This window comes from Oryza glaberrima, chromosome 6 (assembly GCF_000147395.1).
Source record: "Oryza glaberrima chromosome 6, OglaRS2, whole genome shotgun sequence".
Lineage (NCBI taxonomy): Eukaryota > Viridiplantae > Streptophyta > Magnoliopsida > Poales > Poaceae > Oryza > Oryza glaberrima.
Window position 1 is genome coordinate 13,452,832 of NC_068331.1, and position 20,134 is coordinate 13,472,965.

A 20,134-nucleotide genomic window follows, 5' to 3' on the forward strand; every position below is an offset into this window, starting at 1 on the left:
CCTCACACCGGCTCCTCCGCGCCGCCGCGTGGCCACCTCCTTCAATCGGGCGTCACCCGCCGGCCTCGCCTCTACTCCTCCCCACGCCACCTCTACTCCGCCGCCTCCTCCGTCGCGGCGCCTGCCGATATCGCCGCGCCGACCGCCGTCATGAGGTGCCCTCCGCCTCGGTCGCGCCGCCCGCGCCGAGTGCCCTTCGGCCGACGCGACGCGCTGCCTCCGGACCTGCGCACGACCGCGCCGCCGGGTCCGACGGCCGTCCGCGCGTCGTCCCGCGCCCGGTCGTCAACCAGCCCGAGCCGCCGGCGCCGCACCGTCCCGTCGCCTGTCACCGAACCAGGCCACGAGCATCGCCGCCCCGGTTCGTCCGCCTCGCCCTCCTCCGCTCGTGCGCGCGGCGCGTGCCTGAAGAAGAAAGAGGAACGAGAAGAGGAGATCGAGGAGGAGATGGGGAAAAGAAGAGAGACACTGTCAGGTGGGACCCTGTTCCCTTAATTACTCTTGCACAGTAATCATCCTCTTAATCCTGCCTTATTATCTCATTGACAATTGGGCCCGGTTGCCCCAAATCCTTGATTAAATCTCCCTTAATCCCACGGTTACTAATCAAGCCACGTGCAGTAATCTCTCTTTAATCCTTCCCTGTTGTATCACTTACATGTCGGCCCATTTATACTTAATCTCTAATCAAAATTCCTTTAATCGTCGGGTCACTTACTTGTGGGACCCACCTTTCCCTTCCAATCGTGCACCCGGTCCGCTGTTCGATGTCGCCGACGTATGGGCCCGGTTGCCGGTCTCCTACCCGCGTGGACCTTGTCCACCCATCGCTCTCCGTCGGTCCACACACCCGGTCCACGTGCGCCGAGTTACTGACCATTGGGCCCCGCGCATACTGACTGTGGTCCATGAGCCCGGTCCGCCACCTCAGCGCGCCGCGCGCTCGGTAGACTTGGTCCACCGTGCGCCATCTCCTCCTTTCCACTGACAGTGGGCCCCGTAGAATATTCCCTCCGAATATTCCTTTCCAATTAAAGAAACTCCATTTCCTTTGCTCCAAATATTCCTTTGATCTTTGAAAATTCATATCTCTTTAACCGTAAGTCCGATTGACTTCGTTCAACTTCCACATTTTTTCTAAAATTGAGATCTATCCAATGGCACTATTAGTTATAATATTTTATATCTAGTTTATAGGGTTTTGGATGATTTTCTCTTTTGGAGAGTGCGTAGCGAATGTTCCAGAGATTCGATAGACGCAGATTTTTCTCGAAGATTTGAAGACCAATAACTAAGGCAAGCCACTCTTCAATCATATTGCTCCTAGTTTATAAAATGTGTTGATTGCAAATTGCATGATTAGTATACACGTTTTTATAATCGGCCTCGGTCTACCGTTAAACCTGATCCTTGTCGCCTCACCAAGGTGTTACTCGGGAAACTACGCTCCTTGAGCGTAGGTGCCCACAACAATACAACCACTATTATATTGTCGATATGGGAAAATTGGGTTGTGAAAGTATTGAGAAAAACACGACTCGTGGAGTCGGTGGGTTTGAAAAGGAAAATATAGTTGTGAAAGCTCGCGATGCGGAATCTCGCCTGAGTGGCTTGTTGTCGTATTCGCATGTAAGGACCGATTGCTTTGGGAATTACATCCAAGCATCTTACACTGTGACCATACGGGTATTGTGGGATACCCCTAGAAAAATATTTAGTTATTCCATGATTATCTTGTATGCCAGTAGTAGTGGGACACTGGGGATGAGGAGACAAAGTTGTGTGTGTTTGATCAGATCTTTGCCCATGAGTGGCCCCGCCGCTATTGTGGCGATACGGTACAGATAGGCGTAGAAGCATCCCTAGTGTACCCTGAGTAGACGAGGGCTGAGACTGCCTGATGCTTGTCGTGAGACTCGGCCTACTATGTGGCATAGGATTTTTAATGGACTAGCTTTGGAAAGGCCTTGCAACGAACTTCCGGTACTGGCCAGTACCGGTGTAAGTTTCGTGTCGTGTGGGTAAAGCGTGCAACCTCTGTAGAGTTTAACTAAACTGTTCGGACAGCTGTGCCCACGGTCAAGGGCGAATGTGAGGTGATTCTCTTAGCGTAGATTTGTTTGCCTGTGCTTTTGTGGAATATTGCTGTAGGATGGGAATCATTACCAGAGTCGGTCTGTGTGGCTGACGGATGACCTGAGTGGTTTTGAAATGGGCCTGTGTGACCTGGGATGTCGAGATAGCATCATAGAGTAGGCTTCCCGAGAGGAAGCAGAGTGTCATAGGTGTTGGATAGCTTAGAGCAGCCAAGATGGGATGGGACGAGAGGTCCCTGACCTGAGGCGAAGTTTGAGATATCTGATGGAGATATACAATTGGAGAAAGTGAGAAGAAACTAATAAAAGAAAAGAGAGTAAAGTGAATCAAACTAAAATTTTGCCTCTTCCACTTGAGTTGTTGCAAAGCAACTCGTGGTAGGATCGAGAAGGTAAGTCTCTTTTCAAATGTTTTATAAGAAACCGCACTAGAGTTTTCCAAAAATGTTGTTAAAATAAATGGTTTGCCAAATGAACCTAACCTTCCGTTGAGGCTTGCATTTACATATTTCCCCGTGGCTTGCTGAGTACGAAAGTACTCAATTCCCCATTGTTGTTGTTTTTAGTTCAGGTTGAAGATGGCGAAGGTTATGGTTTCGTCCCTAGACCCAAGCCACTACTCGTGGATTGGAAGCCCTAACTACGCTATTTTCCGCTGCTGCTTTTTGATTGAAGGTTGCATCTCAGCGATTACCCGAAGGTGCCACATAAAGGTATAATTTATTATTCGTGTTGCTATGATTCATCACCTTACCGCAGGTACCAGCATCTGTATCCTGGGACTGGGACTGGTACCGACAGACGCGGTTCCGCAGGAGACGGTTCGCTGTTCCCGTGTGGCACACCCCCCTTGGCGCCGTACCGTACGGCGGTGCCAGGGCGGGGTGTGACAATCATGCTTCAAGAATCAGCCTGTCCTGTCCTGTCTATGAATCCCGTAATTCTATCTTCGTTTTCTGCTAATACTAACATTTACATTTACATACATTCATCTATATCGTACAATCCGTGTAAGCTACAAACGGGGTCGGCAGTATCACGTACGGCGATCGTGGCGCGCATGCAGTTCAAGTAAACAATGTCATGTACGGCGTCATCACGGCTCTCCGGCCATGAGGCAGTCCACCGGTGGCACGACCGGGCGCACCTCGTCGCCGTACGCCTTCCAGCAGAATGGCCCGTAGAGGCGGCCGTAGCCGCCGTCCTTCACCGGCGCGAGCTTGATGTCCTCGAGGCGCAGCCCGGCGCACGGCGCCGCGTCGCTGCACGCCAGGTACACGGGCCGCTGCGTGTACGTCCCCGTGATGCCGCTGTACGCCACGCCGGACACGGCCACCGCCGCCGTCTGGTTGGCGCACGTCGCGTGGTCGCAGTAGTACTGGTCGATCACGATCGGCGTCTTCACCGCCGACACGCGCACGCCGGAGAACAGCACGCCCCTCACCGACCCGGACCCGCCCTGCCACGTCTTGATCCTCACCCCCGCCGACGTCCCCACCAGGGACACGTCCTGCACGGTCACGTCCGACACGACGGCCGTGGCGCCGCCCTTGCCGAGCCCGCCGATGCTGATGCCGTGGCCCGGGCCGCAGGTGACGCCGCGGACGAGCACGCGCGAGCAGCCGTCCTGGATGGAGACGCAGTCGTCGCCGCACGCCACGGTGGCGTTCTGGATGGAGACGCCGACGGAGCCGGCGAGGTGGATGCCGTCCGTGTTTGGGCTGTCGCCCGGCGATCGGATGGCGACGCCGCGCACCTCGACGGCGCGGCAGGTGTCGAAGGTGAGGTGGAACCTGGCGCTGTTCTGTATGGTTATCCCTGTCACCGCCACGTTCGTGCTCTCGTACACCCTCAAAGCCTTTTTTGTACAAACAACAAATTAAAATACACATAATTATCAATAATCACTGATAACATGTCGTTAGTACTAATCACTAAAGGAAGAATTGTTCTTACTGTTGGCCTGTTGTTTGTCCCGACGCGATCTGCGTCGATGTCCTGTAGAAATAGACAACAACGATCAAAATTTCCAATGTTTGTGGGCGCACACATACTTATATGTAGGTCCATCATTTTTTATTTGTTTGCCATGGAAGGATCCTTACCGTCGCCGGTGCGCCGCCGCTCCACCAGTGGCTGCCTTGGCCGTCGACGGTGCCGGAGCCCTGGATGGTGAGCCCGGTGCAGCTCCTGAACTCGAGCCACTGCTGCACTGCGTTCCCGGAGCACCACCCACCCGAGTCCGTGTTGGCCACAATCGTTCCGTCCAGCTGAAAGATAGGGGGACTAAAATTTAAGACAATTTTTTTTTTTGAAATTTCAGTCTTAAATTGTCGGATGTCTCCTGGACAAAATGGCGAGTACTGCTTTACATAGCCAACAAATACGAGTTCTCAAACCCCAAGTCATCACACGTGCAAGCATTTGTATCTTGTTACAAGCTCTTTGGCGTTGGTACGCACTACCAAAGAAACGTGCCGTCCAGTTCTGCTTGACGAGTGGTACACGCAACACATACATATATCGATCGAAACTCACCTGAAAGACGGTGTTGGGTTGGCAAGAGTCGCCGGTGAACGTGACCGGGCCGACGACGAACCGATAGCCCGCCGGCACCACCACCGTCGACGACCTCACGGCGCACGCCGCCGACCACGCGTCGACGAACGCCTAGAAAACAGCATACACAAGTACATCACCAACCATGAATTTACACATGACAATTAACGTGTGTAGAATCAATCGTGAGTGTATGTGCGTGTGTCTGCACTCTGCACTTGCCTTTGTATCGTCCTTGTCGCCGTCGCCGACGGCGCCGTACTGCAACACGCTGAAGGTGGTCGCCGGCGGCGGCGGCGGCGATGGCGGCGAAACAGGTCTTGGTGGGCCGTGGCGGCCGGCGGGCGGTCGACGGTGATGGGAGTCTGTCGTCGCGAGGCAACGGCCGGAGAGGAAGGAGGAGGTGACAACAAGAACGAGGAGGAAGGGGAAGCTGCCGGCGGTAGAGTCGTTTAGGCTTCTTGGCCTTCTCATCATCGATCTCCTTGATTCTAGCTACTAATGTGATTGATCTCGTTGTAATGGCAAGTTAATTACTACTACTAACCACACTACCAGGAGTGCCTATTAGTTTGCATGCGTGATCAGTCATAAATATATGGGTACATATATATATATGTATTCACTGATGGATCGATCGATCGATGCATGATAGGAAATGGGGATTGATTGCAAGGAATCAATTGCCAAGCCGGGTAGCTTTTGTTAATTGCACTGGGAATGAAATAATCCACTAGTGTTAACTAGTAGTGCTAGTAGTTGCTGTACAGGATTATAGACTTAACTGATATCCTGCTTTTGTTTGTATATGGAATTATGAATGCATGACGCTTGAGGAGGAGCTCGTGACCTTGCTGATTTAGACGGCTAAGATGTACGTGTAATCAAGATCAACCCATGTTTGTGACTATGTGACAAGTTCGAAGCTGCAAATAACCAACACACCTTTCATTTGTTCTTGGAAGAGACCGACCGATTAACTAGTTTCGTTGCACGCTTCAAGAGGCTACTATACGGGATTGTGATATTGCTGCCTAGCCAGGCCAAACTACTTGTGAACTCCAAGGTTTCCCAGATTCTTCTAGACTAGTATGCTTGTTCAGTGTTCAAATAGTTTACATTGCACAATCGTAGCGAAAGTAAACTGAGTTTGTATTGCACAGGTCTTTAAATTTAAGATGATGTTGAATATTTTTTTAGCATTTGTGTATTTTTTTTTAAGGGAGAAAAGAAGCTGCTAACGTACCTCATCATGTGGCAATGTATAAAAGTTTTTAGATTTTATATTATGAGTAAAATGTTCTGGTAGTATTACAACTTGCGAGATTCAATTTTTGTCTTGTAAAATGTTTAAACAAGTCACTTATTTTGTTTTGGCAGTACAAATCACATAAAACATGTGTGGGGGTGTTCGCAATAAAGTTGGATGCCACGTTGATTTCTTTCGCAACATGGTCACATGTGATTCATAAACAAGCCAACATGTAATTTTACCGGTAGTAAAATCTAATAGAAGATGAATTTAAAATCCTCATCAGAATCAGATCACGAGTACTTAAGATTCTTAGGAAGGGGTTAATACTTAAAAGATCAATGGCCTGAAGTGTTAGGTCCGGATTATACGGAAGGGTTTTTGGCGGCGCCCGGGTGATCGGGTGGCGGCGGCCATTATCTCCAGCTGGAGATGTGTTTGGATGGAGGGTTTTGTTGGCAACTTTTTGACAAGTTGACAAGCACGATCGCAACACCTAAACGCCTTGCGGTGATATGGAGTCGCCAACCACCTCGATCTAGCCAAAAGGCCAAATCAAGATGGGTTTTGCAAACATAAAAGCTAAACCGGCTAGCGGAGCCGATTTAGAGATCAAAATCAGCCTCTAGGCCGATTAGATCAATATAAGGATAACTACCCGTCTCGTGGGCAAAACGGAAGGTTTTCAGGACAAACCTACAGAGAGGTGTCGCACTCTAGCAGCGGCGGCGGACGGTTTACGGCGCAAACCAACAAAGATGGACTAAACTAGGGTAAAATAGAAAACATAGTAAAAGAATGATTCAAGTATATTGTATTCGGGGGTTTTACAATGAACCGGCCTTGTCCCTTAAATAGGGGTTGGTCTTGCCCTCTACAGGCCCTTTTCCACATCCAACTCGGGATAGAAACCAAAGGAAACACGAAACATGCCTTCCCGAGCAAGGAAACCCGAGACTCGACGAAAACAAACTCGGACTCAGACCCTGACGGTCTGACCGCCCACATACCTGCGGTCAGACCGGCCCTACTAGCCGGTCAGACCGCCCACACACCTGTGGTCTGACCGGCCCTATGAAGGAAACCCGTCACTTTCCAAACTTTGGCAATTTTCCCCTATTTCGTCCATAGGTGCCAAATTTAGGTGTAAACAGGTTTCTCCGATCCAGTGTGGAATTTTGCAGGGATGCCGCCTGCTCATCCAGTTTACGATCTCTAGGATATCTCTGCTTCCCGTGGCTGTTATATTCCTGGTTTTGTCTCGGTTTCCAATGGTTATGGGATAATTCAGGCTGCCTTGGGTATTGATGCTGATCCTTTTGGCATGTTCTCCATTTTGGTCGGTTTTGATCTTGGCTTTCTTATGTGGTTTGTTATTCAGATTAGTTTTGGTTATTTGAGTGGAGATAAAGGCTGTTTTGGTCAGGGACAGTTTCCTTGGCTGCTTTTCGTCTCAGATCAGGACGCCTTGCTTCCGATATATAAAATCAGATCGTTAGGGAGCCCAGGGACTCATACCCTCCCCTCTTGGAAAACAAAATTGGTTTGCAATCTAGGGTTTCCACGCCGACTACATGTGATCCTTCCCATGGCTGATACCGGCGGTGGGGGCGAAAAAGGGACCATCGGTGAGAAGGTTACCCGCCCGAAGCCGCTCGATGTCGTCTTGGTTGATCAACAGCTTGCTTTGGCTGGAGGCTCTGGTTCGGCAGATGCATCACGTGAAGAGGATTTCCGTCAGAAACCAATAGAATCTCAGGGTGGTTCCAAGTCTTTACAAGGTCCTGCTGCGTTTACAGAAGGTCCAGTTGATGAGGAGGATGATGACGCTGTTGAAGTGATCCTAGAAGAGGAAGAAGTGCAGAAGGCAGGGCAATTGACTGTTTTAGCCAGATTCTACTCGATGAGGTTTCCTAATCCTGTTGCTCTGTTTGAAGACATGAGAAGGGCTTGGAGACTTCGGGCAGAGATGAGCTACAAGTCACTAAAGGACAATTTGTTTATCATCACTTTCTCTAATGAAGGGGATTATCTGTTTGTGCTCCAAGGGGGGCCCTAGCTGCATCGTGGTGATGCGATTTTAGTCGCTGAGTTTGACGGTTTAACCAATCCATCAATGGTGCCATTGGATACTGTACCCATCTGGGTACGTGTTTATGACCTTCCCCTAGTTATGATGAACAAGGCTAGAGGTGATTTGTATGGAAGTAAGATCGGGAAGGTCCGAGAGGTTGATGTTGATGCGTTCGGGAGTAACAGACATGACTTCTTTCGTATCCGGGTTGATTTACCAGTCAACAGGCCCCTAAAAACAAAGTTGGATATTAAAATCAAGATTAATGGGAAGGAAGAGACACGCAGGTTCAATGTGAGATATGAGAGGGTCCCTCATTTTTGCTTCTCTTGTGGGTTTATTGGCCACTCTGACAAGGAATGTGCAAAGCAGGTGTCGAACGAGGATGTGCCTTTCCCCTTCTCAGTTGACCTTCGTTGTTCGCCTCTAAAACCTTTTGAGAGGAAGGTGAGCAGGGTCAAAGCATTGCAGAATATGGGGGTATCGAGGAAGCTGGTTTTCAGAGGGGCTGGAAGTGCAAGCTCTTCTTCAAAAGGGCACAAGGTTGAAAGCGTTCATGCTACAGATCTCCCTTCGCGAGTTGATGCATTTGATGCCTTTGATCATAGGGAAGGGAAGGGTGATGAAAGAGTAGATGATCTTCTTGCCAGCTAGACTAATTTGATGCATGTGTCGGACATGAATAGCTTGGGGCAGTGCCAACAGAAGGAAGGGATGCAGCTTAAGAAGGTTCAGGCTGGTGCACTGGTGAAAGGAATTGCTAGCAAGGAACCGGTGTCTCAGACTTCAAGTGAGATGATCCCAGCGATTCTTTTTTGAATACTCAGCAGGATTCAATTGAGGAGAGCTCCATGGAAGATACAGGCATTCCAATCAAGAGAAAGAACCTGGACAGTTCGTCTGTCAGAAGGGTAGGCAAGGTGCAACAGGCGCTATTGGAGTACGAGCAGCACGGGGGAAACCAAGATCTGGAGCAGAAAAAGGTAGGGGACTCGACAAGGGCACTGAAGCGCTCTAGGAAGGAGGTGGGAAGAGGGACCGAGAAGGATGACATGGAAGCAACCAACCCAGGGGCTGCTGGTAAACTGGTGGGGCCCGTGTTAGGGTTCCACCAAGAGCAATGAGTTGCCTAGCCTGGAACTGTCGCGAGGCTGGGAACGCCACGATAGTTCGTGACTTATGTGCCTTTGTTAAAGAGACAAGTTCCTAGATCGTGTTTTTGTGTGAAACTAGATAGAAGGTGGACAAGTTGAGTCGTCTTTGTAAAAGGTTGGGTCTTAGAGGTTCTGCGGGTATTGATAGTGATGGTTTGAGTGGGGGTCTGGCTTTGTTTTGGCATGAGTCTGTTTCTATTGATATTAAAGATATGAATGAGAGATATATTGATGCGTATGTTCGTCTCTCTCCGGATGATCCTCTTTGGCATGTTACTTTTGTGTATGGAGAGCCACGGGTGGAGAATAGGCACCGTATGTGGAGCATGTTAAATACAATAAGGCAATCCTCCAACTTGCCGTGGTTGGTCATGGGTGATTTCAATGAAGCTCTTTGGCAATTTGAACATTTCTCCAAAAAGCAAAGAAGTGAGAGCCAAATGCAAGCCTTTCGTAATGCTTTACAAATCTGTGAACTACAAGATCTTGGTTTTAAAGGGCTCCCCCATACGTATGATAACCATAGAGATGGTTGGAGTAATGTGAAAGTGAGGTTGGATCGTGCAGTAGCAGACGATAGGTGGAGGGACATATTCACAGCAGCACAGGTGGTCCACATGGTGTCGCCTTGCTCGGACCACTGTCCAATTCTCCTGAATTTTCAGGTAAAGGAGAACCTTCAGGTTAGTAGAAAATGTCTGCATTATGAAATCATCTGGGAAAGAGAACCAGAGATTAGCCAAATTGTTGAGGAGGCCTGGTCTATTGCGGGTGGCAAAGGTGATCTAGGGGAAGTGAGTACTGCACTAGCTAAGGTCATGTCTTCCTTGAAATCATGGAGTAATAGGAAAGTTAAGAATGTGGGCAGATAAATTGAGAAAGCTAGAAGAAGCTCGCTGAGCTCCAAGCGACTAATGCTGACAGTTTGCTTATTCGTAAGGCTACTGATCATATGAATGAGCTGCTATATAGAGAAGAAATGTTGTGGTTACAAAGATCTAGAGTTAACTGGCTTAAGGAGGGTGATCAGAATACTCGATTCTTCCACAGCCGAGCTGTCTGGAGAGCAAAAAAGAACCGTATTTCCAAGTTGAGGGATAGTGATGGAAATGTTCATAACACGACAAAGCAAATGGAGACAATGGCAACAGATTACTTCAAAGGAATGTTCACTGCCGACCCCAATATATCTCCTGATAGAGTCACTCGCTTGATCCAGCAGAGGATTACAGATGAAATGAATGACAAATTGTGTGTGGGATTTACTGATGAGGAGATTGCCACGGCGGTGTTTCAGATTGGACCCCTAAAGGCGCCAGGGCCCGACGGGTTCCCAGCGCGTTTTTGTCAATGTAATTGGGATATCGTTAAGCAGAATATTATGGCTGCAGTTAGGAGATTCTTTCACACTGGATCTATGCCATCGGGAGTTAACGAAACGGCCATTGTCCTCATCCCAAAAATTGATCAACCTGTTGAATTGAAGGATTTTAGACCGATAAGTCTTTGTAATGTGGTATACAAAGTGGTCTCCAAATGCTTGGTTAATCGGTTGAGGTTATGTTTAGATGATTTAGTCTTAGACCGATAAGTCTTTGTAATATGGTATACAAAGTGGTCTCCAAATGCTTGGTTAATCGGTTGAGGTTATGTTTAGATGATTTAGTCTCAGATGAGCAAAATGCATTCGTGCCAGGGCGTTTGATAACTGATAATGCACTGCTGGCCTTTGAGTGCTTCCATTCAATTCAGAAGAACAAGCAGCCAAATAAAGCTATGTGTGCTTACAAACTTGATCTGTCAAAAGCGTACGATAGAGTGGATTGGCAATTTCTGGAAACAGCAATGACTAGAATGGGTTTTGCTCACAAGTGGGTTAACTGGATTATGGCATGTGTAACCACGGTGAGATACTCTGTTAAATTCAATGGATCCCTCATCGAGTCATTTGCGCTCTCCAGGGGTCTGCGCTAGGGAGACCCTCTCTCGCCCTTCCTCTTTTTGTTCGTGGCTGACGGGCTCTCTCTTGTCTTGAAAGAGAAGGTGGCGCACAATGATCTTTCTCCTCTGCATGTTTGTCGCAATGCGCCGGGTATCTCACACCTGCTTTTTGCCGACAATACACTCCTGTTTTTCAAGGCAAACCAGCAGCAGGCGCAAGTGGTTAAGGAAGTGCTAAGCAACTCTGCTTGTGGTACAGGTCAGTTGATTAATCCATCTAAATGCTCGATTATGATGGGGTCTTCAACACCACAACCTGTCCAGGCCACTATAAAAAATGTCCTTCAGGTTGATAGGGATAGTTTTGAGGAGAAATACTTGGGTTTCCCAACGCCTGAGGGGAGAATGAATAAAGGGAAGTTTCAGAGTCTTCAAGAAAAAGTGTGGAAAAGAGTAATCCAATGGGGTGAAAATTACTTATCAAGTGGAGGTAAGGAAGTCTTGATCAAGGCAGTCCTTCAGGCTATACCAGTGTATGTCATGGGAATATTCAAGCTGCCTGATTCTGTTTGCGAAGAGCTTAATAAGCTAACAAGGAATTTTTGGTGGGGGGCTGAGAGTGGCCGTCGTAAGACCCATTGGAGATCGTGGAATACTCTGACAAAAGCTAAACAGTGTGGTGGTCTAGGCTTTAGGGACATCAAACTTTTTAATCAGGCTTTGTTGGCAAGACAAGCTTGGCGACTCATTGAATTTCCTGAAGTCTGTGTGCTAGGGTTCTGAAAGCTAAGTATTATCCCAACGGTTCTCTGACTGATACGGTTTTTGGGTGTAATGTTTCAGCCAGCTGGAGAGGAATTTTGCATGGGCTTGAACTGCTGAAACAGGGTTTAATTTGGAGAATTGACAATGGTAATTCAGTGCGAGTTTGGCGGGACCCGTGGATTTCGAGAGAACACACAAGGAGGCCGATCACGGTGAAGGCGAACTGTCGGATCAAATGGGTCTCTGAACTCATTACAGCCGCTGGCACCTGGGATGTGAATAAAATTAATCAACATTTTCTGGGTATTGATACTGATGCAATTCTGAATATTCGTTTATCTCCCAGAGCTGATGATGATTTCGTACCATGGTACCCTGACAAACTGGGGAGGTTTTCAGTTCATAGTGTGTATCATCTTGCAGTCAGCTTAAAGAACAAAGAGGAGGGCTCGAGCTCTTCTGCTGCCAACAGTAAGAGATCCTAGGACTTAATCTGGAAATGTAACGTCCCCCAAAAAATAAGGATTTTTGCATGGAAAGTGGCCTCTAATAGTTTAGCAACTCTGGATAATAAAAGAAAAAGGAAATTGGAGGTGAATGATGAGTGTGCTATATGCGAAAGGGAGAAGGAGGACTCTGCACATGCCTTATGCAGGTGCCCTCATGCGAGGCAACTCTGGCTGGCAATGCGTCAAGCTGGGAATATTACACTCAGTATGGATAATGTTCATGGAAGTGGTTCATGGCTGTTTGATTGCCTGGAGCAAATATCTGAGGGAGACAGAACCATGTTCTTGATGATACTGTGGCATATCTGGTTTATTCGTAATGAAATAATGCATGGTAAATCTGCCCCACCAATCCAAGTTTCAGTCCGCTTTCTAGAGAGCTATGCCTCAACACTATTGCAAATCAGACAACACCCCCTGGCAAACCTGGAAAAAGGGAAACATGTGGTTCAGTTTCCTGTTCTGCATGCAGTGGCTCGTCAGCCAACCCCAGGACCACCGGATGCACATTGGGAGAAACCAGGAAGTGGTTGGATGAAATTAAACGTTGATGGCTCATTTGATCCTCTCCTGGAACGAGGGGGTATTGGGATGGTATTACGAAATGATAGTGGAAATGTTATTTTCTCTTCCTGCAGGGCCATCGGACGTTGCAGTGGGGAGTTAGAAGCTGAGCTCTGTGCCATCGCAGAAGGAGTTGTGCTGGTGATCCAATGGACTCTGCTCCCCCTGATAGTTGAAACAGATTGCCTGGAGGCAAGTCAGTTGATTCAATCCAAGGCTGGGGACTTATCAGCCCATGCTTACCTAATCAGAGAGATTAAATATCTGCTGTCGGATCAGCGGGCTTTCGTCGTCAAGAAGATTCATCGGAGTCAGAATCGGGTTAGCCATGCGTTAGCGAATAATGCTTGGTCTGAGAATGTTTCTGATTTCTGGTTGGAAGGGTCTTGTAACTTTATATCATAGATAATCTGTGATGACGCTAAATTTGAGTAATAGATTTACCCTTCCCCGCAAAAAAAAATAGAAGATGAATTTTATTATTGATTGCCAAGCACTATATGACCGTCTTCATTGAAAACAATAGTACCATACATACAAAAAAATATATGAGTGTTATTTTTTTTGCTTGCTCTGCTCACATAGCTAAAAAATGCATTATGTAAGGTAAGTACACCTTCCAATTTGAAAACAAACAATTCATTTGACATGTATTTCATAAATTTGCACCATCGAAATAAGATATCGACTCATTTAAGCATTTCGCAAGATGAGTGACTAAATTGCACCCACCTTGCAAGTTGTAATACTACCGATGTATTTTACGGAAAGCCCATGTTTCATCGTTCAGATTGCAGAAAACAATATGTATTATGAATTATGACATAAAACCATAGGTATTATGATTTTAAAGTTTCAGAGTAAAATATATTTTAGGTATGTCATGTAGATTACTCTAGTTTTAAAATGCATATTTGGATCAATAATGTGAGTTAAGGGTGTGTTTAGTTCACGCTAAAATTAGAAGTTTGGTTGAAATTGGAATGATGTGACGGAAAAGTTGGAAGTTTATGTGTGTAGGAAAGTTTTGATGTGATGGAAAAGTTGGAAGTTTGAAGAAAAAATTTGAAACTAAACACGGCGTAAGTGAGTCACTTGTCCATCTTTGTCCACATGAGCATACTTCGTACACATTGCCCACCTAGGATAGAAAAAAAGTGCATGTGAACATGTGCAGAAACGCATGTGCATTGTAACTAAATTGATGGAAACATACCATGTAAACATACTCTACCTCCTAGGATTTCGCCTCCATCGATACTCGTATTCATAGCTTGTCGTTGCCGCTGCCAATCCCGCCAAAGACCGGATCTAGCGCAACCCCTCCCCCACCGCCTCTTCCACCGCTCTCCTCGCCATCGCTGGCGGAACCGCCACCGAGCAGCCATGGTACCCCAACCATGGAGGTTGCCTGGGTGAGAAGAAGAAAAGTGTGCCGCTGCCGCCGTCCTTGCGGCCATCTGGCTCTTACTATTCATTTCCACACAATTCTACAAAATTTTAGATAGTATCTATTGGTATTTGATATAGTCATTACCTCAGAGTATTCCAAGGGTATCAAATCAAATCACAAAGAATGTGTGTGTGTGTATATCTATGAACGGGACAACAACTAATGACAGGGTAGACTAGAGAGAACTCCTATGGATTCATCTAGCTACTTAAGTTAAAGGACTCAGAGTATTCCAAGGGTATATCTACGAACGGGACAACAACTAATGATAGGGTAGACTAGAGAGAACTCCTATGGATTCATCTAGCTACTTAAGTTAAAGGACTCCTATGGATTCATCTAGCTACTTAAGTTAAAGGTTGTAATAGCCCTACCTCCAGAACCGCATAGCTAGCCCATCCGACGGGCGAGCCCACTTACACATACCACCCCAATTACACTTTCGTTCTCGCTTTGTGTAAAAGGGTTTAACCCGGGAGTACTTGGCATGGTTGGAGGGAAGATGCCTCATAAGTTGGTTCCACCCTTGTTAAACTAGCAAGGTGGTACTAAACATACGCACATAGCTCTCATGAGCCACAAATGCCATATCCTAATTGGGCTAGGATGTCACATACACCCCCCTCAAAGGAACCAATATCCTCGTCAGTCCAACTCACCCACATGGCATGGTTAGAGGGAAGAGGCCTCAAAGGAACCGATATCCTCGTCGGTCCAACTCACCCACAAGGCATGGTTAGAGGGAAGAGGCCTCATAAGTTGGTTCCACCCTTGTTAAACTAGCAAGGTGGTACTAAACACACGCACACAGCTCTCATGGGCCACACAGGCCATATCCTAATTGGGCAAGGATGTCACATACACCCCCCTCAAAGGACCTGACGTCCCCGTCGGTCCAACTCACCCACATAGCCACACAGGTATATAGGAAAATGTCCAGGAACACACCCCGTACGTCCAGTGCAGGCGCCATATCGTACTTCACACAGAGTCCACATGTGCCATGCACCATATGCCTGCACATTGACCCGTATGCGCAACCGCGAGGGTCGGCTCTGATACCATTTGTAACAGCCTCCAACTCACCCACATAGCCACACAAGCATATACGAAAATGTCCAGGAACACACCCCCGTACGTCCAGTGCAGGCACCATATCGTACTTCACACAGAGTCCACATGCGCCATGCACCATATGCTTGCATATTGACCCGTACGTGCAACAGTGAGGATCGGCTATGGTACCATTTGTAACAGCCCTCCCTCCAGAACCGCGTAGCTAGCCCATCTGACGGGCGAGCCCACTTACACGTTCGTCCTTGCTTTGTGTAAAAGGGTTAACCCGGGATTTGCATGGTTGGAGGGAAGAGGCCTTATAAGTTGGTTCCACCCTTGCTAAACTAGTAAGGTGGTACTAAACATGCGCACATAGCTCTCATAGACCACACAGGCCATATTCTAATTGGGCTAGGTTGTCACAATGGTAAAACTCTATCAAATGTTTCGGGCACCGGCCCTCTCTGGTCTACTAAGCTAAGTCCGGTCGTGAGCTTTATGATGTAGCCGAATGTGGAGGGATACAAGGGATGACATAGCTATCACCACATGCCACCTACCTCACTTTTCGTGGAGCACACTATTGACGGTCATTAAGTGCAAACTTTAACCGTCAACTCCTGCATAAAACAAATCAAATATACTATCAAAACTTAGTGGTAGAAGTTTACTGCCAACATTTCTAATAGTTTTGCTAAATATATGTATGTAGGTCATTTCAAGAGAAAATTCATCTGCCATGTGACGAAAATGAACCTCCGACCAATCACGCGCGAATACAAGGATTGGAGGACCTACCTGACTATCAAAACCGACTTAAAGTGGGGCCAAGCCATCCTAACCGGATACAAGGATTCAAGGGCCCACCACTGAGTCTCCTGGCCAAAGGATATACCAGGATGTGGGGCCCACGGTTCGGCCGAACTGCCACTAGCGCCTCTGATCCTGGCCTTCCACATGTACATCCCTAATTGCTCCTCAATTGCAGTTATGGGCACACCAACCTCCACAACCGTCATACAACCATCATTAACTACTATAAAAGGAGGCTTCACACTTCACAACACACACAACTTTAGCTCAAGTAGAGTACAACTCACTTGTAGTTTCATCTTTAGTATGTTCGTTTAATAGAGAGTGAGGGGAAGCTCCGGAAGGAGTGTCGGACTGTCGGCATTCTTTCAACGGAGTTACGGAGAAAGTCGGGATTGTCAGCCTTCTTCTCTCGCTTTTACCTTGGCGGATGATTCCTTTATCAAAGTAAGTGTTTGAGTTTCTTTATGTTCTTTAATTAGTTTATTTCAGTGTGATATATTTTGATTGGTACAGGTTTGTCTCTTAGTGTGCAACTGAGTGCTCTAGTACTAGTAATTTGGATAAAGAAGGAAGTTCCAACGCAAGGCTAGAGTAGTAATTAACAACTCAAGCGTAGTGTCTAGGTTAGAAATTACCTTCATTTGTTGTGTGCTCCACAAAAAGTGAGGTAGACGGCAGGTGATGACAGCCGGCCATATCCGTTCTTTGTATCCCTTCACGTTTGGGTACATTATAGAGCTCAAGGTCGAGCTCAGCCTAGCAGACCAGGATAAGACCAGTGGTCGAAGCATTCGATAGAGTTTTACCTTTAACTTAAATTAGCTAATTAAAAGACATAAGAATCCTCTCTTGCCAAACTATCCTCAGTTGTTATGCTTAGATTGAATCCTGGTCGTAGATAATGCACACACGTTATTCGTGTTCGATACCCTTAGAATACTCTAAGGGGATGTGCTATACCTAGATCAGTTTCACCTAACTTGTGGGCCTGTAATCCTTGTACTCACGTATGATTGACCGGAGATTCATTTTATCACATATCGGGTGTATATTCATACATAAATGACCTGCATATAGATATATATAGTTACCAAAACTCATCAAGAAAGTTAGTAATAAACTCCTACAACTAGTTTGATATTACATTTTGAATTTTTGTATGCATAAGTTGACGGTTAAACTTGGTACTTAACGACCGTCAACGGTATGCCGATACTACTATCCCTATGATCCTACCAAAATATTATTTAAAATAAGGTGGATTCAAAATAATGTGAATAAATATGCTCAAGTTTACGTATAGACCAATTAAATTTATCAAAACCAGTATTAAATTTATACAACATATTATATATTTTATATCTATATGTATTTTCTAAAATATGATAGTATCTATAAAATCTGATAGTACCTTAATCCTATGTGTATCCTGCTACTGTGGTACTACAAATCGAAATCTATTCTACCTAGTATCTCGATAATATTACCTTGAGCTTGATATGTGAATGGAGACGACACAGGTACACGATGAAGCTTAAGGTGATACTGGCTGGCTGCGCAGCATATAGCACATCCAAAGGTCAACAAAATCAAGCCAAAAATAAGTTCACTCTACCCGTAAATATAAGAGATTATAACTATTAGTTTGTCTACAAATATAAGGGGGTTTAGGATATCACGATGAGAAAAAAAAGACAAGAATGGTTAGACATAGCAATAAGTTTTCAACTTTTTTTTACTTCCCCCTAACCAAGAGAGAGAAAACATGTATTCCCTCGGTCCTAAAATATAAGGGATTTTGAAGGGATGAGCTATTTCTTAATATTACGAATTTGGACAGGCTCCTATTTAGATTCATAATAGAAGTGTCCCATTCATCTAAAATCTCTTACTACCTCCGTCCCAAAATAATTGTAATTCTATGTTGTTTATCATATATTAAGGTTTGAGAAGAAAGACTATGGTGCCCCTCATTAAATGGTGTTTATGTGAGAGTGGAAAGATGGTTGAGAGTATAATAGGGAGAAATTTGAATGAGAGATGATTGATGCCCATTAGTACTCTAGAATTATAATTATTTTGGGACAAAGTTTGAATCATAGAAATATAATTATTTTGGGACGGAGGTAGTACATTTTAGGACGGAGTGAGTATCGTCTACAATTCACTTAACGTGCCAATCTAAGGACTGCCTTTTTTTTTACGGCTTCATCTGTACTTTTGCTTATTCCATAATTTCTACTTAAAAATAACATAATATGAAGTAGTAATAGAAACCGGACATGACGCTATACATAACGCCATACATAGCATGAGCGATAGCAGCACGCAGGATCCTGAGGGACCGAGAGGGACCCGGGTGATTGGCCTACGCCACGCATAACACGTAGGAGCCTCATGTGAGCCCATGTCTTCTTCGGAGAATGACAGGTTCATAATTAACGAACAGAACTATTCTAGGATTGATGTGTAATGGATTTCGTCATACATTCCTCGTTCACGGGGTTTTGCAATTGACCTAATCTTATACAAGTATTATTCATGAAGTCATACAAGTATCATATGGGTATCTCCCGGAGATAGTGCATTTTCGTTGTTATGAGATGATAAAACATAAATAATACTTTATACGTGACTTATGTTTTTACATGTTTTCAAAAAAATTTCAAATAAGACGGACGATCAAAGTTAGGCATGGAAACTCATGGCTGCACTTAAAATTGGACGGAGGGAGTAACCTAAAAGTCCATTGAGAGTACACCATTTGAATTCATATATTCATTAGCGCAATTTACTCAAAATTGTTTTTTACTAATTAATCTAGTTATAAACATCGGGTTATTTCAAAGACTTAATTAAAGAAGTTTCAAAAACTACTACATACTCCCTCCGTCCCAAAAAAAAGACAAACCCTGGTTTCTGTGCCCAACGTTTGACCGTCCGTCTTATTTGAAAAAATTATGAAAAAAATTGAAAAGACAAGTCACGCATAAAATATTAATCATGTTTTATCATCTAACAACAACAAAAATACGAATTATAAAAAATTTTATATAAGACGGACAATCAAAATTGGACATAGAAACCCAGGGTTTGCTTTTTTTTTTTTTTGATGGAGGGAGTAGAGTACAACTCTTTTAAGGATACTCTGAGTGATATGTTCAACAAAACAGTCGTGTCTCGACAATGACCTGATACAGATTCCAATTGGCCGGACGCATGTGAACACCCTTCTAAATTACTATGCGGTGATTGGACAAGCAACAACATCCGCAGATCATATGCCCGATTATGCAATTGCAAACCCTCACGCTATGTCTTGGGTACTAGTGGAACGGTTTTCCCTTTTTTGTTTCAATTTTACTTTTTTGGTAATTAATTTATCAGTAATCGTGACTCCTTTCGATTTAATAAATTATACAATTTATTATGTAGTTCAGAAATAATATTAAAATAAAACAAGTTTTGGGTAGGTATGCTTGGAGGCATTTTTAAAGCTGTGGGTTATAAGGCGAGCAAACACAAGTGAACGAAGTCAAGAAAAATAATTTTGGACCATGATTCTTGTACTTCTAGTCTTGACAGGAAAAACCATGATTGAAAATGAAAAAAAAATCAATTATAAAATTATTATGTTTAAAAATTGAGCTTAGAGAATCACATACCCTTTGTTTTTCATCGGAAAATGTTTGTTCTTAGAGAAAATTTGAGCTGAGCACACAGTTAAACTTGTTTTCTTTTCCCTCAAAAAAAAACTTGTTTTCTTTTCCCTCAAAAAAAAACTTGTTTTCTTTATCCAACTCCATTGTCAGGATCGATCCTCAAGATGCAAATTTAACTTTTTTTATTCGACAGGTGTTAAAATTCAGTTGTTGGTGTCTGATTTTTGTTTTTA

The 20,134-nt window shown here is 45.2% G+C and overlaps 1 protein-coding gene across 1 annotated transcript; it reads right to left on the reverse strand.

The window, feature by feature from the left end:
* Window positions 1-622: 622 nt before the first annotated feature.
* On the reverse strand, window positions 623-5,223 carry LOC127775641 (polygalacturonase At1g48100-like). Its single transcript, XM_052301922.1, has 5 exons — window positions 4,878-5,223; window positions 4,635-4,766; window positions 4,202-4,366; window positions 4,053-4,094; window positions 623-3,954 (listed from the first exon to the last, which is right to left on the reverse strand). Exons 1-5 carry the CDS (start codon window positions 5,130-5,132, stop codon window positions 3,193-3,195), a joined length of 1,356 nt encoding a protein of 451 aa, XP_052157882.1. The 5' UTR covers window positions 5,133-5,223; the 3' UTR covers window positions 623-3,192.
* Between the last annotated feature and the right edge of the window lie 14,911 nt (window positions 5,224-20,134).

What these genes read in the sequence shown, in the direction of transcription:
- LOC127775641 (XM_052301922.1), bottom strand. Translation starts at nt 5,132, where the DNA reads ATGATGAGAAGGCCAAGAAGCCTAAACGACTCTACCGCCGGCAGCTTC. An exon ending in GCGACAAGGACGATACAAAG is followed by an intron (nt 4,767 to 4,877) that starts GCAAGTGCAGAG and finishes GCTGTTTTCTAG; the next exon opens with GCGTTCGTCGACGCGTGGTC. An exon ending in GGACAAACAACAGGCCAACA is followed by an intron (nt 3,955 to 4,052) that starts GTAAGAACAATT and finishes TGTACAAAAAAG; the next exon opens with GCTTTGAGGGTGTACGAGAG.